The following is a 16976-nucleotide window of genomic DNA, read 5'->3' on the forward strand; positions in this document are numbered from 1 at the left end:
AAGACCTTCCATGATATTCCAGACCCCTCCCTGGGACCCCCGGGGCTCTGCTACCTCTACTGACCACTCTCACCTGTCTTGTCATTGCCTATTTACTCTACACTGGGGTCAGGAGGCCACTATAGGCCACTGTGCATGGCCACTCCTGCTCCCTCCACACCTTAGCCCAGTAAGGGGAGGTGGGAATGCCTTCTAGGGGATTAACAGGAGTCCTTCTGAGCTCTAGGGCCTCTCCGACTCTGCTCCAGCCTTCATCTAGCCTCTGCTGGCAGACAGGTGGCCAGACCTGCAAGGTGAGGTCAGAGGGGCACTTGGATAACATTGCCCTGAAGCATCCCTCATGCCTTAGACTGGTGTTTCTCAACTCTTTCCCATCGCTCCCATCCTAAGGAGCCTTTTCAGACCTTTTCCCTAATCCTTTTCTCTCCCTCCAAGACTTTTTAATATCACACATATAATATTTATTTATGCAGTGTGTAACTCTGTGTTTTATACATCAACAGTAAGATTTCTTTTCACTCCCTCCTTGGGGTACCAATTTTCACCCCTTTGCGGAGGGAGATCACCCCTGCTGAAGTGGTGACTACACTGAACCTAGATTGAGGCTTCAAACTCTACCAGGAGTCCCGACCTACCACATGTGAGATCTACTGTATGCGCCATCACGGATATCCAGCAGACCATTGCTAAGAGGGAGGGTAGGTCCAGTGCAGCCAATTCCTCTTATTTTCCCAAAGAGCCAGGAAATCTGGGCTTTTAGGTAAAGATCTTTTGCTTTCTAAATGTCGGCAACTAATTCAAGATTTAAAAAAAATATAGTACAGGCCACAGAACAGCTGTCTGCAGATTGGACTCTGGACACATGCCAGTGTTCACTTGGCTAAACCCTGACACAACGTGGGTGGGGGCTCCTGGGAGCCCTGGGATGGTGTCAGTGCCCAGGTGCGGACCTCTCCCAGTCCCAGGGTGCTCCGCAGGAGCTCCCAGTTAACTGGTTCAAAAGGACCAGTGGGGATGTGTTTGGACACTGCTTTCTGCAGCTGTTGTCCTCCTGATGCCCACAGCAGGTACCTCTCTGGAGTTGTTGGAGAGCTTCAAGTTGCAGTCGATGTACTCTCTGGCCTTGTCATAGTGGCCTATGAGCCAGAGGAAGAGGCCGGCATAGTACAGGGCCGTTGTGCTGGCGGTCTTGCGGATTTCCTTCAGGCTGCTCTCAAGCTCCTGAATGGCTTCTTGGTCTGGGAATCCGAGATGGGGAAGAGGGCAAGTCAGAGTGAGGAGGGCCGCCTGGGCCTACAGGATGCATTGAGGGCCCATCCTTCAACATGTGGCAGACTACTGTCAGCCTGGGGCCTGGAAACCACAGGAGCCGCTGCTGCCTAGACTTGGGTTTGCTGTCTGAGGGTTATCTTTTCTCCCCGGTACCCAGCAGTTTGCCAAATCCCCCACCTCAGGCCCACAATCCATCCCGAGAAGGGAGAGAGTTGTTTAGAGTGTGGAATTATTTATATCAGCTTGATTTGTTTCCACAAGGTCTTGGCGAAGGAAGCAGGATGTCTCCCCAACTCCTAGGATTTGGAAGGAGAGGACCTCTCCCATTGTCATGCTCTTTACCAGTGGCTCCCACGCAGCTGGATCTGGGCACAGGCCTTCCTTGAGGACCCCAAGGGGAGGGAATAGAAGCCACTCCTCCCTGGCTACCAGCCTGTGCGGTCACCAGTGCACCCACCTCCCGTGGCAGCCCTTGAGGGTGCTGCATCTCTGCAGTGGGGTTGTCTTCCCCCAGGGCACTAGGCCTTGTTGGGCATGGCTGCACTCACCGATGGTTTCACAGCGCTTGTGAGCATAAATGAGGGCCATGATGGAGCACAAGGACACATCTGGATGATTCCGGATGCTCTCCAGGTTATTGATGGCATCCTGTATGTGCTCTGCAAAGAAGAGCCCACCTGGTTATGCTCTTGGGCTCCAGGCCCAGAGGGCAGGAGGTCTATGGCCAACACAGGGGAGCCCTTGTCAGAGCTGACCCAAGGCTTGGCACTACCTGACTTCAACCAGAATCATTGGGTTAACTGGTCCAAAACATTTCTAATGACCCAAGTTCCCTGAAGGGGCTGCTGACACCATTGCCCATGCTGCCAGGTGCTGGAGGGCTTGGAGCTCAGATATACCTTTGAGTACTTGCAGGATGTGAGGCCAGGATTTGGGGCTGGGGGTCAGTTCTGAGAAAGGCCAGCAGGGTATTCCCAGCTAGCTGCTCAAGAGCCACAGGTTATACTTATCCCTCCATGTCCACTGTGGTTGGCCATGGGCAGCTCAGCCAGCCCTCAGCCCAGCACTACCTTCTGAATGTCAGTGAGTCAGCACCTGCATGAGGCTCACCCCTCCCCCCTGCTCCTGTACCATACCTGTCTTGACCCATACCTACCACTTCCTCCTTTTCCTGCACTACCAGCTCTCAGTTTCCAAGCCTGGGATTCGTCCAATAATCATTCAGTCATGTCTCCCCACCCACTCACTTTCCAGATAGGGAAACTGAGGTGCAGAGCAAGGGTGGTGAGCTCTCTGATGTCTGAAAAGTCAACTAGATAATGTATTACACAGCCATCTGGGGGATTAACCTGGGTGTAAGACTCTTTCCATGGCAACACGGCTGGGGTATAAGCAGGCATCCAGGTAAAGCCAGAGTTGCTGGGGCTAGGCAAGTGCCGGAGGCCACGAGGCCGACCCTGGCAAGTCCTTACCTTCCCTGAGGATTCCATAGGTTTTAAAGAACTGCAGGACAGGGTCATTGCTGAATTTTTCCAGGCCCAAGGCCGCGGCCCGCTGCACATGGCGGAAGTACTGTTCCTGGCTGTAGTAAATGATCTCAGCCTGTGGGGAGGAAGACATAGTTGCAACAGCCCCAGTCCCTTCTTTCTGTTCTGAACCACTTTCTCCCTGACTCCCTGCTCTTCCTCCATTCTGCAGAAGGAAGGAGGGAAAGAGAACATTCAGGCTTCATTTTGCTCTTCATCAGCCCCAAGAGTAGCTCCATGCAGTTCCCTGAGAAGGAACTTGGAGGGTTCAAAAGTGATGGAGAATTCAACTGAGGCTTTGTCTTAGGAAGGGAATGAGGGAAAAGAGAGAGCACCAATAATAACAGGTACACCACTAGTTAGAGTTGTAAGTTACTGTGTGTTAAACACTTGTTGGGAACGGTATCAAGGGCTTTACACCCATTATCTTATGTATTATTCTCTCCATATCCTTCACAGTTAAAGAAGCTGAAACCCAGGGAGACTATGGCTTGACAAAGGTCATGCAGTATTAGGGGCTGAGATTTCAAAGTGAGGTCTCACTTCCCCTAAGGTTTGTGGGTGCTGGGCTTGGGGAGAGATGTGGTTGGCTTGTCAGTCTTGTGGGCCATATGAAAGAGCCCAGACATCATCCTCAGCGTAACAGGAATGGTTTTAAGTTGGAACGGTTTTAAGTCAGAGGAGGGATGTGTTCAGGTGTGTGTGTGCATGTGTGTGTGTGGTGGTGGTGGTGGTGGTGGTGGTGGTGGTGGTTCTGCTGCTGGTGCTGGTAAGGAGACTGCTGGTGAACAGAGAGCTGAAGCAGAGAACTGTTTGGGGTGTGTGTATGGGGGATACTGTTTCAGGTGCCTGCAGAGAGATGGTGTTGATCCTGGGCTAGGAGATGCAACGCCGTGGGTGCTGTCAGGGGACTTGTAAGAGCTGACATTTCCCGCTGATAGACAGGACCCGAGATGGGGACGGGGAAGAGTGAAGGCTGTAGGATCAAACAGTGGTGTGGTCTATCGAGGTGGGGGACTCAGAAGAGGCGGAGGCAGGGGAAGGGGAGATGACGGCAAAATGACAGGGATGGGTTTTGGATACGCTGGGTTAGGGGAGCTCGAGGACAGGACTAGGTGCGGATGCAGAACTGGAGCTCAGGGTGCACGAAGAACACGAGAGGGGAAAGATTCGCTCGCCAGGAACCGAGCGGCCGGAGGGGGCCAGGCCCTTCATTAGCGGGCGGCCCGGGACAGCGGAAGGCGGGTAAAGGGGACAGCAGGAGCGGTCCACGAGGTCCCAGGAGAGCCGCGGGGCGCGGGGTCTCGGGGCTGCGGGCAGGGAGGCCCGGAGGGAGCCGCCAGGCCGCGCTCGGGCCACGCACCATAAGGGAGTCATCGTTGCTCATCTCCGGGCGCGCGCGGCTCCGAGGCGGGGTCGGCTGCGGCGGCGCGAAACCGGATTCCCGAGTCGGGGTCCTGGGCGCGGCTCTCCCGGCCGGAAGTCGGCGGCGCGCGTCCTTGGACACGGAGGCGCGGGCCCGTTGCTAGGAGCGTCGGTGCGCGGCGCCCACGTGACAAGGCGCTGGCAGTCGAGCGCCGAGAGGGCGATGCGCGCTGGTGGCGCCGGCTCGGGCCGCGGGGAGGGAGGGCCCAGCCGTCCGGGACCCGGGCGCCGCCGCCATGGGCCTGGGCGCCAGCGCCGAGCAGTCCCCGGGCGGCGCCGAGGGCTTCCACCTGCACGGGGTGAGTCAGCCCCGCGGCGCCGGCGACCTTGGCGGGGCGCCCGCGCGGCCCCGAGGGTTCGCCTGATGGCCGGCTCCGGGGTCTCGGCCTCGAGCGTGCGCCGCGGCTCCCTGCCGCCCCCGCCCCGCCTCGGGCCCGGTGGGGCGGCCCCCGGGATGGCCCTGGCGGGGAGGAGCGCACCGCGGCCAGCCCGGACTGCCTGCTGCGCTTAGGTCGTCTGAGGGCTCCCGGGATGAGCCTGCGAGGCCGAGACCCCAGCCGCCGCCCTTGGGTCCGGGGGGGGGGCGGAGCCGGGAGGGTGCCGCGGGGGCACGGGAGCGACCGGCGGAAACCCGCGGGGAGACGTGGCCGGGGGAGCCGCGGGAGCCGCGGGAGGCCTGGGCGCGGCGGGGCGGGGCGGGGCGGGGCGCGGCCGAGGGGGCTGTCGGAGCTCCGTGCCCGGCGCTGGACCGGGCCGAGGGCGGGCTGTCGGGTGGGCGTCCGGGGCAGCTCCGCAGGGAGGGCGGGAAGCCGAGGACCCGAGGGCTTGGCGGGAGGAGGCGCGCGGCCTCGTCCGCAGCGCCGGGGACCTGCGCGCGCCGCCCTGGCAGGCGCTGTGGGCGCTGTGGGCGCCGGAGACGGGCCTGCCCGGGACCCAGCGTCCCGCGTCTCGAGGCGCTCGCGGTGCTGCGGGCAGGGACAGGCGGGGCGCGCGGAGACGTGGCGCGGGGATCGGTGCGGGGATCGGTGCGGGGGGCAGTGCGGGGGGCAGTGCGGGGGGCAGTGCGAGCACCTGCGGGCGGAGCCTTCCAGCGGGGCGGGCGCTGAGCGGGTGGCGCTGGCGGTGGAGGAGGAGCCCGAGAGGAGGCTGCTGTGCAGTCACGGGCGGCCCGCAGGGGGCACAGGCCAGACTGTGTGGGGCCTCGGGGCATTTTCGTGGAAGTTGACATTACCTACTAAAAATTTTTAAGGCTTTTATTTATTTATTCATGAGAGACCCCAAGAGGGGCAGAGACATAGGCGGAGGGAGAAGCAGGTTCTCTGTGGGGAGCCCGGTGTGGGACTCGATCCCAGGACCCCGGGATCACAACCTGAGCCCAAGGCAGATGCTCAACTGCTGAGCCAACCAGGTACCCATTTTTTTTTTTTTTAAGATTTTATCTATTTATTCATGAGAGACACAGAGACACAGGCAGAGGGAGACGCAGGCTCCATGCACCGGGAGCCCGACGTGGGACTCGATCCAGGGTCTCCAGCATCGCACCCTGGTCCAAAGGCAGGCGGCAAACCGCTGAGCCACCCAGGGATCCCCCCCCCCTTTTTTTTTTTAAACACTGAAGAACACGTGTGCAGCCTTCTATAAATACTGGCGTTCTCACTATGCACCAGGCCCTCCCTGAGATTAGAGGCGTGGAGGTTCCCCGGGAGATGGTCCTTACAGGGCAGCGGAACAGAGCAGGCTCTGGGTTGGACTTCCTGAGGTCAGATTTCTGACTAATGGAGTACTTCTCCGAAGTATTAGTACAAGGGCTAAATGCAGGGTAGCGCAGTCCCCTGGCACCGAGTCAATCCTCAGCAAGTGTCAGCTGTTGTCACTTTAATTACACTAGCTTCCCTGATGGGGGAGCACAGCGGAAAGTGTTATGAAAGCAGCAGGCATTGTGGGGCTGTGGGGGTGGGGGTGATGGGAGCCCCCAGGAGAGAGCTGGACAGTGGGCAGCACTTGTTGGGGAGGCAGTGGGGGGCGGTGGCAGCCACATAGGTTATTTCTGTGCTAGAGCCATAGTGGGTGATGGCAAGGCCCAGGGCAAGGGCAGTGGGGTACAGCCAGAGAGGACGGGTCATGGCAGAGGGTGGGGAGAGGGCTGGGGGATTGGAGGCCTGAGCCTCTGGGCCTCCATAATGACAGAGGGCAGCTGACCGCTGGCTGGGTGGCATCGGCCTCAGGAGCAGGGACCCTCCCAGAGGGAGGCCTAGTGGCATGGAAGTGGTCCTGAGCAGGCTGTCCCTGAGTAACTGTCCTATGGCTTTCAAGAAAACGCCTTGTTCCAGCTGTCCCATGAAGGGATGTGGCAGGGCTCAGAGCTCCCCTGTCGCAGGCCAGTTGGGCTGAAGTCAGTTTCTGGGCTGTCATTGGAAGCCACAGCAGCTTCCGGGAGTGGCAAGCAGGGGGCTTGTGTCAGTTGGCGGTGACATGGCCAGAAGGGAGGCCTAATTCCAGGGGCGAGTCTGCCTTGGTCCCAGGGCTCTGAGCAGGGGAGCTCTCCTTCGGCTTGGGGACTCCCAAGACTACAGGCAGGTGGGTGGTGGGCGGCAGAAGCCGCAGGGCCTTCCTATTGTGGAAGCATCCAGAACCTGAGGCCACGTGAGCCCCGTGTCCTCTGGGCTGAGGCCTGACCAGCAGGATATCAAGTGCTCACAGCCAAAGGCCTGAGGGTGTGGGGCCCACCGCAGGGTCTGGCTGGGGATAAAGACTGCATTGTTCGAGTGAGGCTCCGTAAATGGGGCCTTTGAGAGGGATTTCCACCCCAGCTGGGAGGCCTGGTTGCTGTGTTTTTGGAGATGGCAGGGAGTTCCTGGATTTGGGCAGGAGGCACTCTCGGGCTGGGAGTGGACACCAGGCTGTGAGGCAGGGATCCGGCCCTGCTCCCTGTGAGGCTCCCTCTCACAGGCTCCCTGCTCAGGCATCCCTGCCGGTAGGGCTGCTGCCCTCAGCCACACTCCTCAGCTCCCACGCCCGCCCAACTGAGCCTGGATCTGTTACCACAGGCTCTGGGGCCCCTTGGGATCTGGCCACAGACTGCCTACCCTCTGTCTTTCTGAGCGCAGCCCTGGTTCCTTCTGTTCTGGGGCCCTCCCTTCCTGCCCACATCTAACCCTTTCTGGTAAACCTTCTGGCTTCCCCACGCCCCGAGCTTCCCCACAGGCCTAGGCTCCCCTGTGCCTGTGTGGCCTACTAGAAGCCCCCCGGGCTGCCCTGGGCTCTCCTCCTCTGAGGCAGCTCAGGAAGCAAGATCAGACAAGAGCCGTTTCCTACAGAGGAATGTCTGTGCCCAGGAAGGTAGCAAGAGAGGGTGGAATTACCTTGACAGTGGCCACGTGTGACCTGCCTAGGGCAGTCAGTGTAGTGCCCGCGTCCTTGCTGGGACACGGGAAGTGGTGATGGCTGGTCTCTGGAATCGGGGGCTGGGGGTCTCTCGGGGTGTCATGAGGTTGGTGCAGTGACTGTGGCCTCCTCTGTGAGACAGGTGCAGGAGAACTCGCCAGCCCAGCAAGCGGGCCTGGAGCCCTACTTTGATTTCATCGTCACCATCGGGCACTCGAGGCTGGTGAGGCTCCCCCATGCTGTGTCTGCCTTGCTTGTGTGTGTGTGTGTGTCTGTCTGTGTCTCCTGTCCCACAGCAGGCCCCACCCTGCTCCTCCCTCCCTCTCCTTCTGGAGGGAGGCCTAGCCCATCTCTCTTAGGCCTGTGCTCAGCCTGATTGGGGCCCTGCCCTGCTCCTGACCTTTCTGAGGTGTCTGGGCAGTGAGAGGACTCTTGGAGCCAGCCACCAGGTTTAAGGGGCCTGCCTCTCAGGGCATGAGAGGTATCAGGGTGGCCAAGGGGCATTTCAGTGAGGCGCAGCCCCACAGTGCTCTGGACCAAGGAGGCTCTTTGTCATATTTCCAGGGGGCTGAGGGAGGCGGGGTTAGTGGGGCTTAGGGATGGTAGGGGTTGCGGTGGTCACAGCCCCAGACCCCTACCCTGGCCCATGCCCACACCAGACCCTGCTGGGCAGCTGGCCACGGAGGCCCTGCCTTGTCTCTCAGACCCAGACTTGTCTGAGGGGCCCCAACCCGGGGTGTGGGCGGGGAGCCTTGGAGTCAGCCCCGCTGCCCCCACAGAACAAGGAGAATGACACACTGAAGGCTCTGCTGAAGGCCAATGTGGAGAAGCCTGTGAAGCTGGAGGTGTTCAATATGAAGACCATGAAGCTGCGCGAGGTGGAGGTGGTACCCAGCAACATGTGGGGTGGCCAGGGCCTGCTGGGAGCCAGCGTGCGCTTCTGCAGCTTCCGCAGGGCAAGCGAGCACGTGTGGCATGTGCTGGTGAGTGGGCGCCGGGGAGGTGGTGCCTGAGCAGGGGGGAGGCAGGAGGCAGGGGGTAAGAGTAGGGTGTGGGAGCAACTGGGAGGTCCCTGAAGGCTGCCCATCATCACCTGAACCGTGTACCCTGCTTGTTAGCCAGGTGACTTTGGGCACCTTCTCACCCTCTAAACCTTGGTTTCTTGTTTTGGGAGGTAGGATAGCATCTGCTGGAGGGGTGCTTGTACTGCCAGAAGGCTGCTGCTGCTAGTCTTTAGGAATTGTGTCTTTTCTGGAATACTCTATAGTAGACCAGTATTGAGTCTTTTCTGGTGGGTCCCCTGAGAGCCCTTCTGGGCCTTGGGCTAGTGCCTGGGGGCTGGGTCTTCATGAATCTCAAGCGACTGAGTTGCACAAGTGTTGCCATTAGTGTCTGTTCACACACACACACACACACACACACACACGAGATGTACATTAATTGATGGTGCCCACAATCTTGAATGCTTGGTCCCAAGGCTTGGTGGAAGGAGGGTGCTCTGAGCCGGGAATGGACCGACTTGATTTCTAGTCTCTGTTGCTCACTGACTTCTCATAGGAGACTTCTCCACCTCTCAGCCTACCTCAGTTTGTCCATGAGTGCAGTGGGGGTGATGATTCAAATCCCTTGACATTTCTCAGGGAGATTGGGAGTGGTAGTTTCCCAAAGGAGGAAGCGTTCCTTGTACCCAGTTCTGCTCGCTGCCCCCACGTCCAGCCCCTACGCAGGGTCTTCAGCCACATACCTGCAGCAGTAACGGCACTGCGGTTGGGCGCTTACTGTGGGCCACCGTGTGATTTTCATTCTTCTCCTATATTCTATTTGTAATCCCGGCAACCCTACGAGGAAGTACTGCATATCCTACTTCTAATCATGAAACAGACACTATGGGGTTAAGTATTTGTCCCTAGTCCCAGTTAGAGGTTGGTGGAGTCCAGGACTCCAGCTAGAGGTCTACCGGGTCAGATTCCAGAGCTCAGGGCTGTGAGCAGTGCCGTGGTGCTGCCCTCTGCTGGGCAGGCCCTGCACCTGGGGGAGGTCTGGAGGTGAGGGAGCAGAGTAGGAGGTCCTGGCCTGGAGACAGATGACAAGTGCCCTACTCAGTACCTGGAGAGGCAGCCTCCTCCATCCTCCCCGCCACCCACCCTTGCCTCCCCACCTGGAGGAGCAAGATAGGTAGGTAGTTGGTGATTCTTTCTCCAGGACGTGGAACCCTCTTCACCTGCCTCACTGGCTGGCCTGTGCCCCTACACAGACTATGTGGTTGGTTCAGATCAGATCCTCCAGGAGGTGAGCAACCTTTGATTTGCCCTCCCCAGGCCCCCTGGGTAGGGTGTGGAGATGGTTGCTGTCCTTGAGGAGGGCCTCGTGTTGAGGCATCCAATTCCAGTGCCGGGAGCGGGACTCAGGCGCTGGCTTTGTTGTAGTCCGAGGACTTCTTTACACTCATCGAGTCCCACGAGGGGAAGCCCTTGAAGCTGATGGTTTACAACTCCGAGTCCGACTCCTGCCGGGAGGTGACTGTAACTCCCAACGCAGCCTGGGGTGGAGAGGGCAGGTACTTCCTCAGTCGGAGGGCTGCAGGGTGGGGGCCCGGGACTCTGGCTGGACCTGGCCACTGGACATGGACCCCCAGAGTCCCACGGTGGGGGTGGAGGCTGGGCTCTGGGTCCAGGGATCCTGAGGTTGACCACTGGTCCAGGAGGCACCCTTTCCTGCCCCTCACTTCCAGTAGTGGGTGGGGTTGGCAGGCCTTGGAAGGGCTGTGAGACAACCCCCTGGATTGAATGTTTCTGGACTTTGGCAGTCTAGGGTGTGGTATCGGCTATGGGTATCTGCACCGGATCCCAACCCAGCCTTCCAGCCACCACAAGAAGCCACCTGGTACCCCGCCACCTGATGACCTGCCACCTGATATCCCACCAGCCAGACCCACACCCCAGGACTCTCCTGCCCCTCCTGGCCCAGAAAGAGGCTCCGGGCAGGGTGACTACATGGAGGTATGTGGGCAGCATCTGCCAGTGGGGAGAAGAGGGGGAACTGCATATGGGCAAAGGGGCCTGCCACCTGGGGAGAGGACTCGAGGTCGCTGTCACCAGGGGCCCATTTGCAGAGCCCTTGGGAGGCCTTTTCTTGTTTCTGGGACCCAATGGAAGTAGGTGGTTGCCCACCCCCTGCCCCAGGACAGTGAAGCCCACTTTAGTTCCCCTGCCACTTGGGTCTGGAGGTGAGGGTGATGACAAGGCACTAGTTGTCATTTTCCTTTCATGAGTAGGAAACTGAGGCGTGGGTGGGCAGAGCCTTGTGCCGTGCCTTGGTGAGTCTGGTAACATTGGGCCAGAGGCTGGGCATCTAGAGCCCCCCCGCTGGGCTGGTGGGCCAGCTCTGTAGGGGAATGCCAGACCTGCCTTCCTGCCTGTTGAAAAAGTCACCTGAGTGCCATGACACACTGGCCTGGTGCCTGGGGTCTGGACTAGGAGGCATGCGACGATTGCTCCCCAGGCATGCTGGAGTTCGGGGAAGGCCGTCTCTTCTGGGTCATTGGAGGGGCCCAGCCAAGGGGGCCCCTGGGGCTCCTCAGCAGAGCAGGAAGCGCTCTCCCTCCTTGTCAGTACTGCAGGAGGGGCCCGTGATTCCCTGGAGGGGAAGGGGCAGACCACCAAGGCTGTGTGCTCCTTCGGGCAGTGCGGTATTTCCATGGCAAGCGTGGGCCAGGGGTTAGGTCGGACTCTGTCCCGGCTGCCCCTGCACTGTTCCCTCCTTCTCCCCGGGCCCCCTAGGCCCTGCTGCAGGCGCCCGGCTCCTCCATGGAGGGACAGCTTTCTGAGCCTGGGAGTCCCAGCCTCGGCGCTCCAGACCTTGGGGGACTTCCATGTCCCATGGAGACTCTTCAGCCTCCACCTCCAGTGCAGCGCGTCATGGACCCAGGTAGTGAGAGTGGGCTCTGGAGACGAGGCTGAGGACCCTGCCACGCCGGTGCTGAAGTGGGCCCCGGGTTTAGGGGGAGGCTTCAGTGGCAGTCCCAACACCTTCCTCAGCCCAGCTGACCCCTCCTAGCTTGTATGGCCCAGACGGCTGCAGAGGAGCCAGTCCACTGTGCAGATCTGGGGACTGGAGTCCACGGAAGAGAAGTGGCCTGCCTGAGGTGATGCAGCATAGTGGGAACAGAGCAGGGTATGGGCCCTCTGCCACTGTGCTATTCCCATGAGGCCCAACCCTAGACACCTTTCTTTCCTCAGCAGCAGGCAGTGGGGACCTCTTTGGGGTTGGCGGAGGCACCCCCACAGGCTGAGATTACAGTTTGAGGCTGGGCCAGGTGTCCCAGGAACGGGGCTCAGTGAGCCCAGGGTACCGGCCTTCCAGCAGTGAGGGTTTTGTGCTGGTGAAGACGTGCACCCTTCCCCTAGGCTTCCTGGACGTGTCGGGTATCTCCCTCTTGGACAGCAGCAATGCCAGTGTCTGGCCCAGTCTGCCCTCTTCCACAGAGCTGACCTCCACAGCTCTCTCAGCCTCCGGGCCTGAGGACGTCTCCAGCAGTGGTTCTCACGAGCGTGGTGGTGAGTGGCCCTCACCTGTAGAAGCTTTCCAGGAAGACCCTGGATTAATGGCAAGGCTGCCCTGAATTTCTCAGCCGGGTGGGAGGCTGGCGTTTCGGTGAAATACAGTCACGTCAAAGTATCCGGACACTAGAGCTCCCGTTCCCCATCAGGACCTGGGGTGGCAGTGGGGGGTTAGTGGTGGCTGCCTCAGGCCAGGGTGGCCTGGGGTTCTGCAGGCCTCCTCAGCAACCCCCTGTATGTTTCAGGTGAGGCCACATGGTCTGGATCAGAGTTTGAGGTCTCCTTCCCGGACAGCCCAGGCATCCAGGCCCAGCCAGACCACCTGCCTCAGCTAACCCTTCCTGACAGCCTCACCTTTGCAGCCTCACCAGAAGATGGGCTGTCTGCTGAGCTGCTCGAAGCACAGGCTGAGGAGGAGCCGGCAAGCACAGAGAGTCCAGATTTCGGGGCAGAGGCTAAGGGGGCAGCCAGCCAGGCCCAGCCGTAGGCTGTGTTGAGGCCCCTGATGGCATCTCATGAGGCCTAGATGTGGGGAAGCAGCTTAGGCTACACTATGCAGCCCAGTCCCTCCCTGATCCCGGCCCAGCACATACAGCTTCCTAGGCAGTGGCTCCCCGGATGTGCAGGGACTTCTGCAGGGGAGGGCTTGTGTGTCCACATAGACCCTCCTGGTGTCCACGAATGACCTCCCAGCATTAATTCTGCCTGATGGTCCTGGCTTTGGGGAATCTTGGGGCAGTGGGGGGCTGGGAGCAGTGCCCAGATGAAGTTTTGCAGGAGCTGGGGTAGGAGAGGAAAGGATTCTGCTGCTTGGGTGGTGCAGAGAGCTTCAGGGGGTAGGAGGAGGCAGCGTGGGCCTGGAGGAAGGGCATCTTTTGGCCGCATAGCTTGAAGTCCAGTGCTCCTGCTCTGGTCACTCTGGCCGCCCTGGAGACAGCAGGGTCCACACAGGGTCAGGTGTGCACATGGAGCGGAGGAGCAGGGAATAGGTTGGAGTGTTTGCCTGACATTTCATAGGGCTTGCCTTCAATCTCGTACAGCTCAGCTAGCCGTGTGTGTGCTGGAAGGCAACCCCCTGCCCTGGGGACCCCTGAAACCCCCGTGACTGTCCTGTCATGTGCTCTCATCTCTGTGCTACACTCCACAGTTGGCTCAGGGTGACCTGCACCATCCCAGCTGGAGAGAAGCAGTAAGCTTGTCCACCTCTCTGGAGAGATGGGCTGGAAATTTAGGCCCTTCAGCAAAGACTCACTTGTTCTTGGACTACAATGTTCTTCCCCAGGGCCTCCACCCCACAGGACCCCATATCCCTAGTGGTGACTTCTTTTGGCTCCCAAACTTAATTAAGACAACCATCTCTTCTAAACATAAAGGGCATCTGGTCAGTCCCAGTGGTGAATAAAAATGGCAAATTTAAGTTCACCATCCTGAGTAGACTCTCAAAGCTGGTCCTGACTTTATACATAGCTCTTTATACATAGCTCCCACCCAAAGGGGGAATGAGGGGCCTGGGACTAGAAGCCATTCTAGTCTTTCCCACAGTATGGGAGGAGGCTGTTCCCTCCACCACAGGTGCCCCGAGAGGCTGAGACCAGGCCAGGTCTTCGGCCCTACCTGGTTTATGAAGGAAGAGGAGGGCTCCATGCAGGAACAGCTCCACCTCCCCTCACCTTCCCACATGCTGGTTGCCATGAAAGCTGCCTCTGGCCTGGTCTTCTAGTTGCTACCCAGTTAAAAGTTCCGCCTCTGCCGCTTGATCTGTAATGTGTGCACTTAACAGGGCATTCAGAGTTGTTAGGCCCATAGGACAAGGACTGTCTGCTCTGGGGGGCACAGACCAAGTATATGTAGGGAGGGCCCCCAATAAGCAAACACTAAAGATTTCTAGCACTGCCACTGCTTTTAAAGGCAGCCCTTGTTGAGCCTACCAGAGCAGCTGATACGCCTGCAGAACAGGGAGCCATTGTGTCTGAAACCGGGGCTGGAGCTTGTTTCTTGAATTGTCTGGGAGCCCAGTATCTGCCTGGAGGAATCCAGGAAGTAGAAGACAACCTCCACAGGACTAGCCGGAGGCCAGCTTCGTGAACTGCAGCCTGGCAGCCTGGCCCAAGGTCCCCCTCGCCCTAGGATGCTGGCTCTTCCTTCCCTCCTTTTACACACTCCCCACCCTACACAGGGGGATACAGTGGGTACTGACTCTAATTATTGCCAGGATAAACATGGAACCAGACGTTTCTCTGTAACCTGCTATGAAGGAAAATGACAAGTGATTAAGAAATAAATGTGTACTACACTGAAATATTGTAACTAAAGCCTTTATTTTATACAACTGTGAAATACAGATTTTTACCCTTTTGGCATTGCAGACTCAAATTCTCTGGAAACTTACTGGTTTGACTGGAAGGAAAAAAAAAAAGTAAAAGCATGCTGAGGGTCAGATCTGTGACAGGAAGGGAGCATAGATGCCCCTCACGGCTCGGCAAACGGGACGAAATGGCCCAGCAAAACCCATTCTGTTAGTCCAAGGGCCCCTCCTGCAAACCCAGTGGAGGGCTGATAAGTGAGTTGGGGGTTTGTTTTACCATTAATTCATAACTATTGCTAAAAAATGTGCACCAAAAGCACACTGTTGTATTCAACAGATAGAAAGAATTGATAAAAAAGAAGCCGGCTACTCTCTAAGGGAGAACGACTCATTGGAAACGTGGCGTGTCTTTGCTCACTTCTTCAAAGTGACCAGTCCACTTTCCAAAGGAGGCTGACCAGCAGTGAGGGAACCCTGTCTCTATGGTTGTGCGGGTAAGAATATCTCAGTAAGTCTGGACCCAGGCCCATCAGCTGCCTCCAGCTGAACCTGTGAAGATGTAGAAAAGACAACACCTTCCTCCCACCCCCTTCCCCAGTCCCTGCTGTGTGGAGACCGACCACACACACTAAGCTGGAGAGGCAACTGGACTGGAATAAACTGCCCTCTGAAGGCACTTGTGCTTCTGGCTTCATACAGGAGGCTTGTCTTACATGGTTTTATGGGGCTGGAGCACTGTTCTGTTCTGAATACAAGTGACCTTGGGGAGAACCCGAAGTATTTTTTTTTCTGCCAAAAGTTGAAGTGTTTATACCCAATAAGTTATATTCTGTACAAGACTCAAATGATTCTATGAAAGCTTTAGACTGTTACAAAGAACAATGAAAAGAACTCTGGATACAGGTACCACGGCAAACACCTGCATATAAAACTCTGGAGAAAGAAGTATGTATATTTCTGGATGTGAATATCAAATTAACCCACTAGGATATGCTTGTTCTTGGACACCGTACATTTTAGGTAGCATTTGAATGAAGCTTGCATGTCCTCATGGTCTTGAGTTTTGATGGTGTCACACTGCTCACCCAGAGCAAAAGCTGTGGTGTCACCTGTTTTGGCCCATACACAAACCAGGACACAGTGGAGCAGGGAAAGCACTGCACCTGCCTGTGGTGGCCACACAGCTGGGAGCACTGGGGGGTGCAGCATCCCTGGGTGCTGCTGGGCATACTCCCATCTGGCGGTCCAAGTGCTACGGTCCGGCTCCCAGAATTTCTACACGTTTTCCTAAAAGAATGCATCTGAGATGCAATATTAAAACAAGCCCAACAAGGATAATTTATTACGAAATGGGCTGGGTTTTGAATTGTACAATAGCATATTCCTATTAAAAATAACTGTCTTAAATGTGAGAACAACTTGTCTGTTTTTCATGGCCGACTTGGAAAAAGCCTTCATAGGTGCTGCATGAATGGAATGTACTCGTTTAGAAAAGCTCCAGAGCGTGTGGGTTTGAAGTCAAAACACAGTGACAGATGTGGCTCTACCTATGTGTCTCTAACAAGTGCTAACAAAGATAAGGTCCTTTGAAAGAAAAGGAAGAAACCCAGTCTGTGCTGGCCTGTCGTCTGTTCTCTGTATATCTCGCAAGACATGTCCGCCTTGGGGGGGGGGGGTCTTCTGCTCGCACTCTCTGCCTCCCTGGGGACAGCTTAATCTACACATGGAGACTGGTTTCTATTTTACATCTCAATTAGTCACTTCAACTGAAAGAGAATCTCGGTCCATACCAAATCAGCCATTAGAAGTCTTGCTCCCATTGGGGCTCGGTGGGCTTCCTAGGACTACTCTTGGGGCCAGAGAGGAAGGTCAATAAACGAATACCCAGGAGCACTCGCCCACACTTCACGTGGATTTCTGTCGGTAATGGAGGGTGAGGTCGCCACCACTCTTCCATATGAAGTGCTTCACTGTTCGGAGGTCCATGTTTGGATCCAAAACCTGAACAGCAAAAGATAAAGAATAAAAATGTCAAAGCCTCTACTTTGTAATATCCAAGACCTTTACTGTGAACTCAGGGACACTGGTGATCCAACCTGTCCTCCCCTCGCCCACACCTGGTGCCTGCTCTTGCCAACACAGCTCCCATGCAGGCAGACATGAACCCGGATGCTGAGAGACATGTGACTTGTGCAACTAGGCCAGAAATCCCAACCTCAGCCATTCCTCTGAGGAAATGCCTCACAGGGAAGTGCACCTTTATTTAAAACTGCTCCCCCATTGCTCCATCCACCTCCACTTCAACACAGCAGATACTGCTCTGCAATCAAGGTGATCATGTGTCTTTTTCTTATCAGGGTAAAAGAAAAGCCACCAGTACCTTCACCATCTGTGTGTGTATTTAAATCTCCATGTCCTTTTCCCAAGAATCTCCCTGGGGTAAATAGAAACTTTAGGGTGGGCTGCGGAGTTCCTCCAGAAGGGGCCTCACCAATAGGTGGGAGA

At 57.3% G+C, this 16976-nt stretch overlaps 3 protein-coding genes across 7 annotated transcripts in view; 1 reads left to right on the plus strand and 2 right to left on the minus strand.

Moving 5' to 3' along the window:
- Positions 1 to 4322, minus strand: part of TTC21A (tetratricopeptide repeat domain 21A) — a 32046-nt gene extending 27724 nt beyond the window's left edge. The window contains exons 1-4 of one of the 2 annotated variants that reach the window (XM_077865734.1): positions 4162 to 4322; positions 2745 to 2874; positions 1821 to 1931; positions 1072 to 1238 (exon numbers count right to left, since the gene is read on the minus strand). In XM_077865734.1, coding sequence (XP_077721860.1) covers positions 1072 to 1238; positions 1821 to 1931; positions 2745 to 2874; positions 4162 to 4185 — 432 coding nt within the window. In that variant the 5' untranslated portion in view covers positions 4186 to 4322. The remainder of the gene's footprint in view (positions 1 to 1071; positions 1239 to 1820; positions 1932 to 2744; positions 2875 to 4161) is intronic. The other variant, XM_077865735.1, reaches the window with a different exon arrangement.
- A 42-nt stretch (positions 4323 to 4364) lies between these two features.
- GORASP1 (golgi reassembly stacking protein 1) lies at positions 4365 to 14465 on the plus strand. Of its 3 annotated transcripts, none has more exons than XM_077865738.1 (9): positions 4365 to 4522; positions 7750 to 7830; positions 8387 to 8590; positions 9810 to 9896; positions 10034 to 10164; positions 10414 to 10606; positions 11387 to 11534; positions 12014 to 12163; positions 12412 to 14465. In XM_077865738.1, the coding sequence occupies exons 1-9, from the start codon at positions 4460 to 4462 to the stop codon at positions 12651 to 12653; spliced, it is 1299 nt and encodes a 432-aa protein (XP_077721864.1). In that variant the 5' UTR covers positions 4365 to 4459; the 3' UTR covers positions 12654 to 14465. The 3 variants fall into 3 exon arrangements, with proteins under 3 accessions (XP_077721864.1, XP_077721865.1, XP_077721866.1); XM_077865739.1 differs by lacking the exon at positions 4365 to 4522 and adding an exon at positions 5356 to 5631; XM_077865740.1 differs by lacking the exon at positions 4365 to 4522 and adding an exon at positions 5356 to 5631 and having other exon boundaries at positions 7750 to 7826.
- WDR48 (WD repeat domain 48) overlaps positions 14466 to 16976 on the minus strand; it is a 49848-nt gene continuing 47337 nt past the window's right edge. The window contains exons 19-20 of one of the 2 annotated variants that reach the window (XR_013361519.1): positions 16262 to 16472; positions 14466 to 14563 (exon numbers count right to left, since the gene is read on the minus strand). Coding sequence is in view for 1 of the 2 variants with exons in the window: in XM_077865737.1 (XP_077721863.1) it covers positions 16377 to 16472 (96 nt within the window). In the remaining variant the exon portion in view is untranslated. Of the gene's footprint in view, positions 16473 to 16976 lie in introns of both variants that reach the window. The other variant, XM_077865737.1, reaches the window with a different exon arrangement.

This window comes from Canis aureus, chromosome 22 (genome assembly GCF_053574225.1).
Source record: "Canis aureus isolate CA01 chromosome 22, VMU_Caureus_v.1.0, whole genome shotgun sequence".
In the NCBI taxonomy this organism is placed as follows: Eukaryota; Metazoa; Chordata; class Mammalia; order Carnivora; family Canidae; genus Canis; species Canis aureus.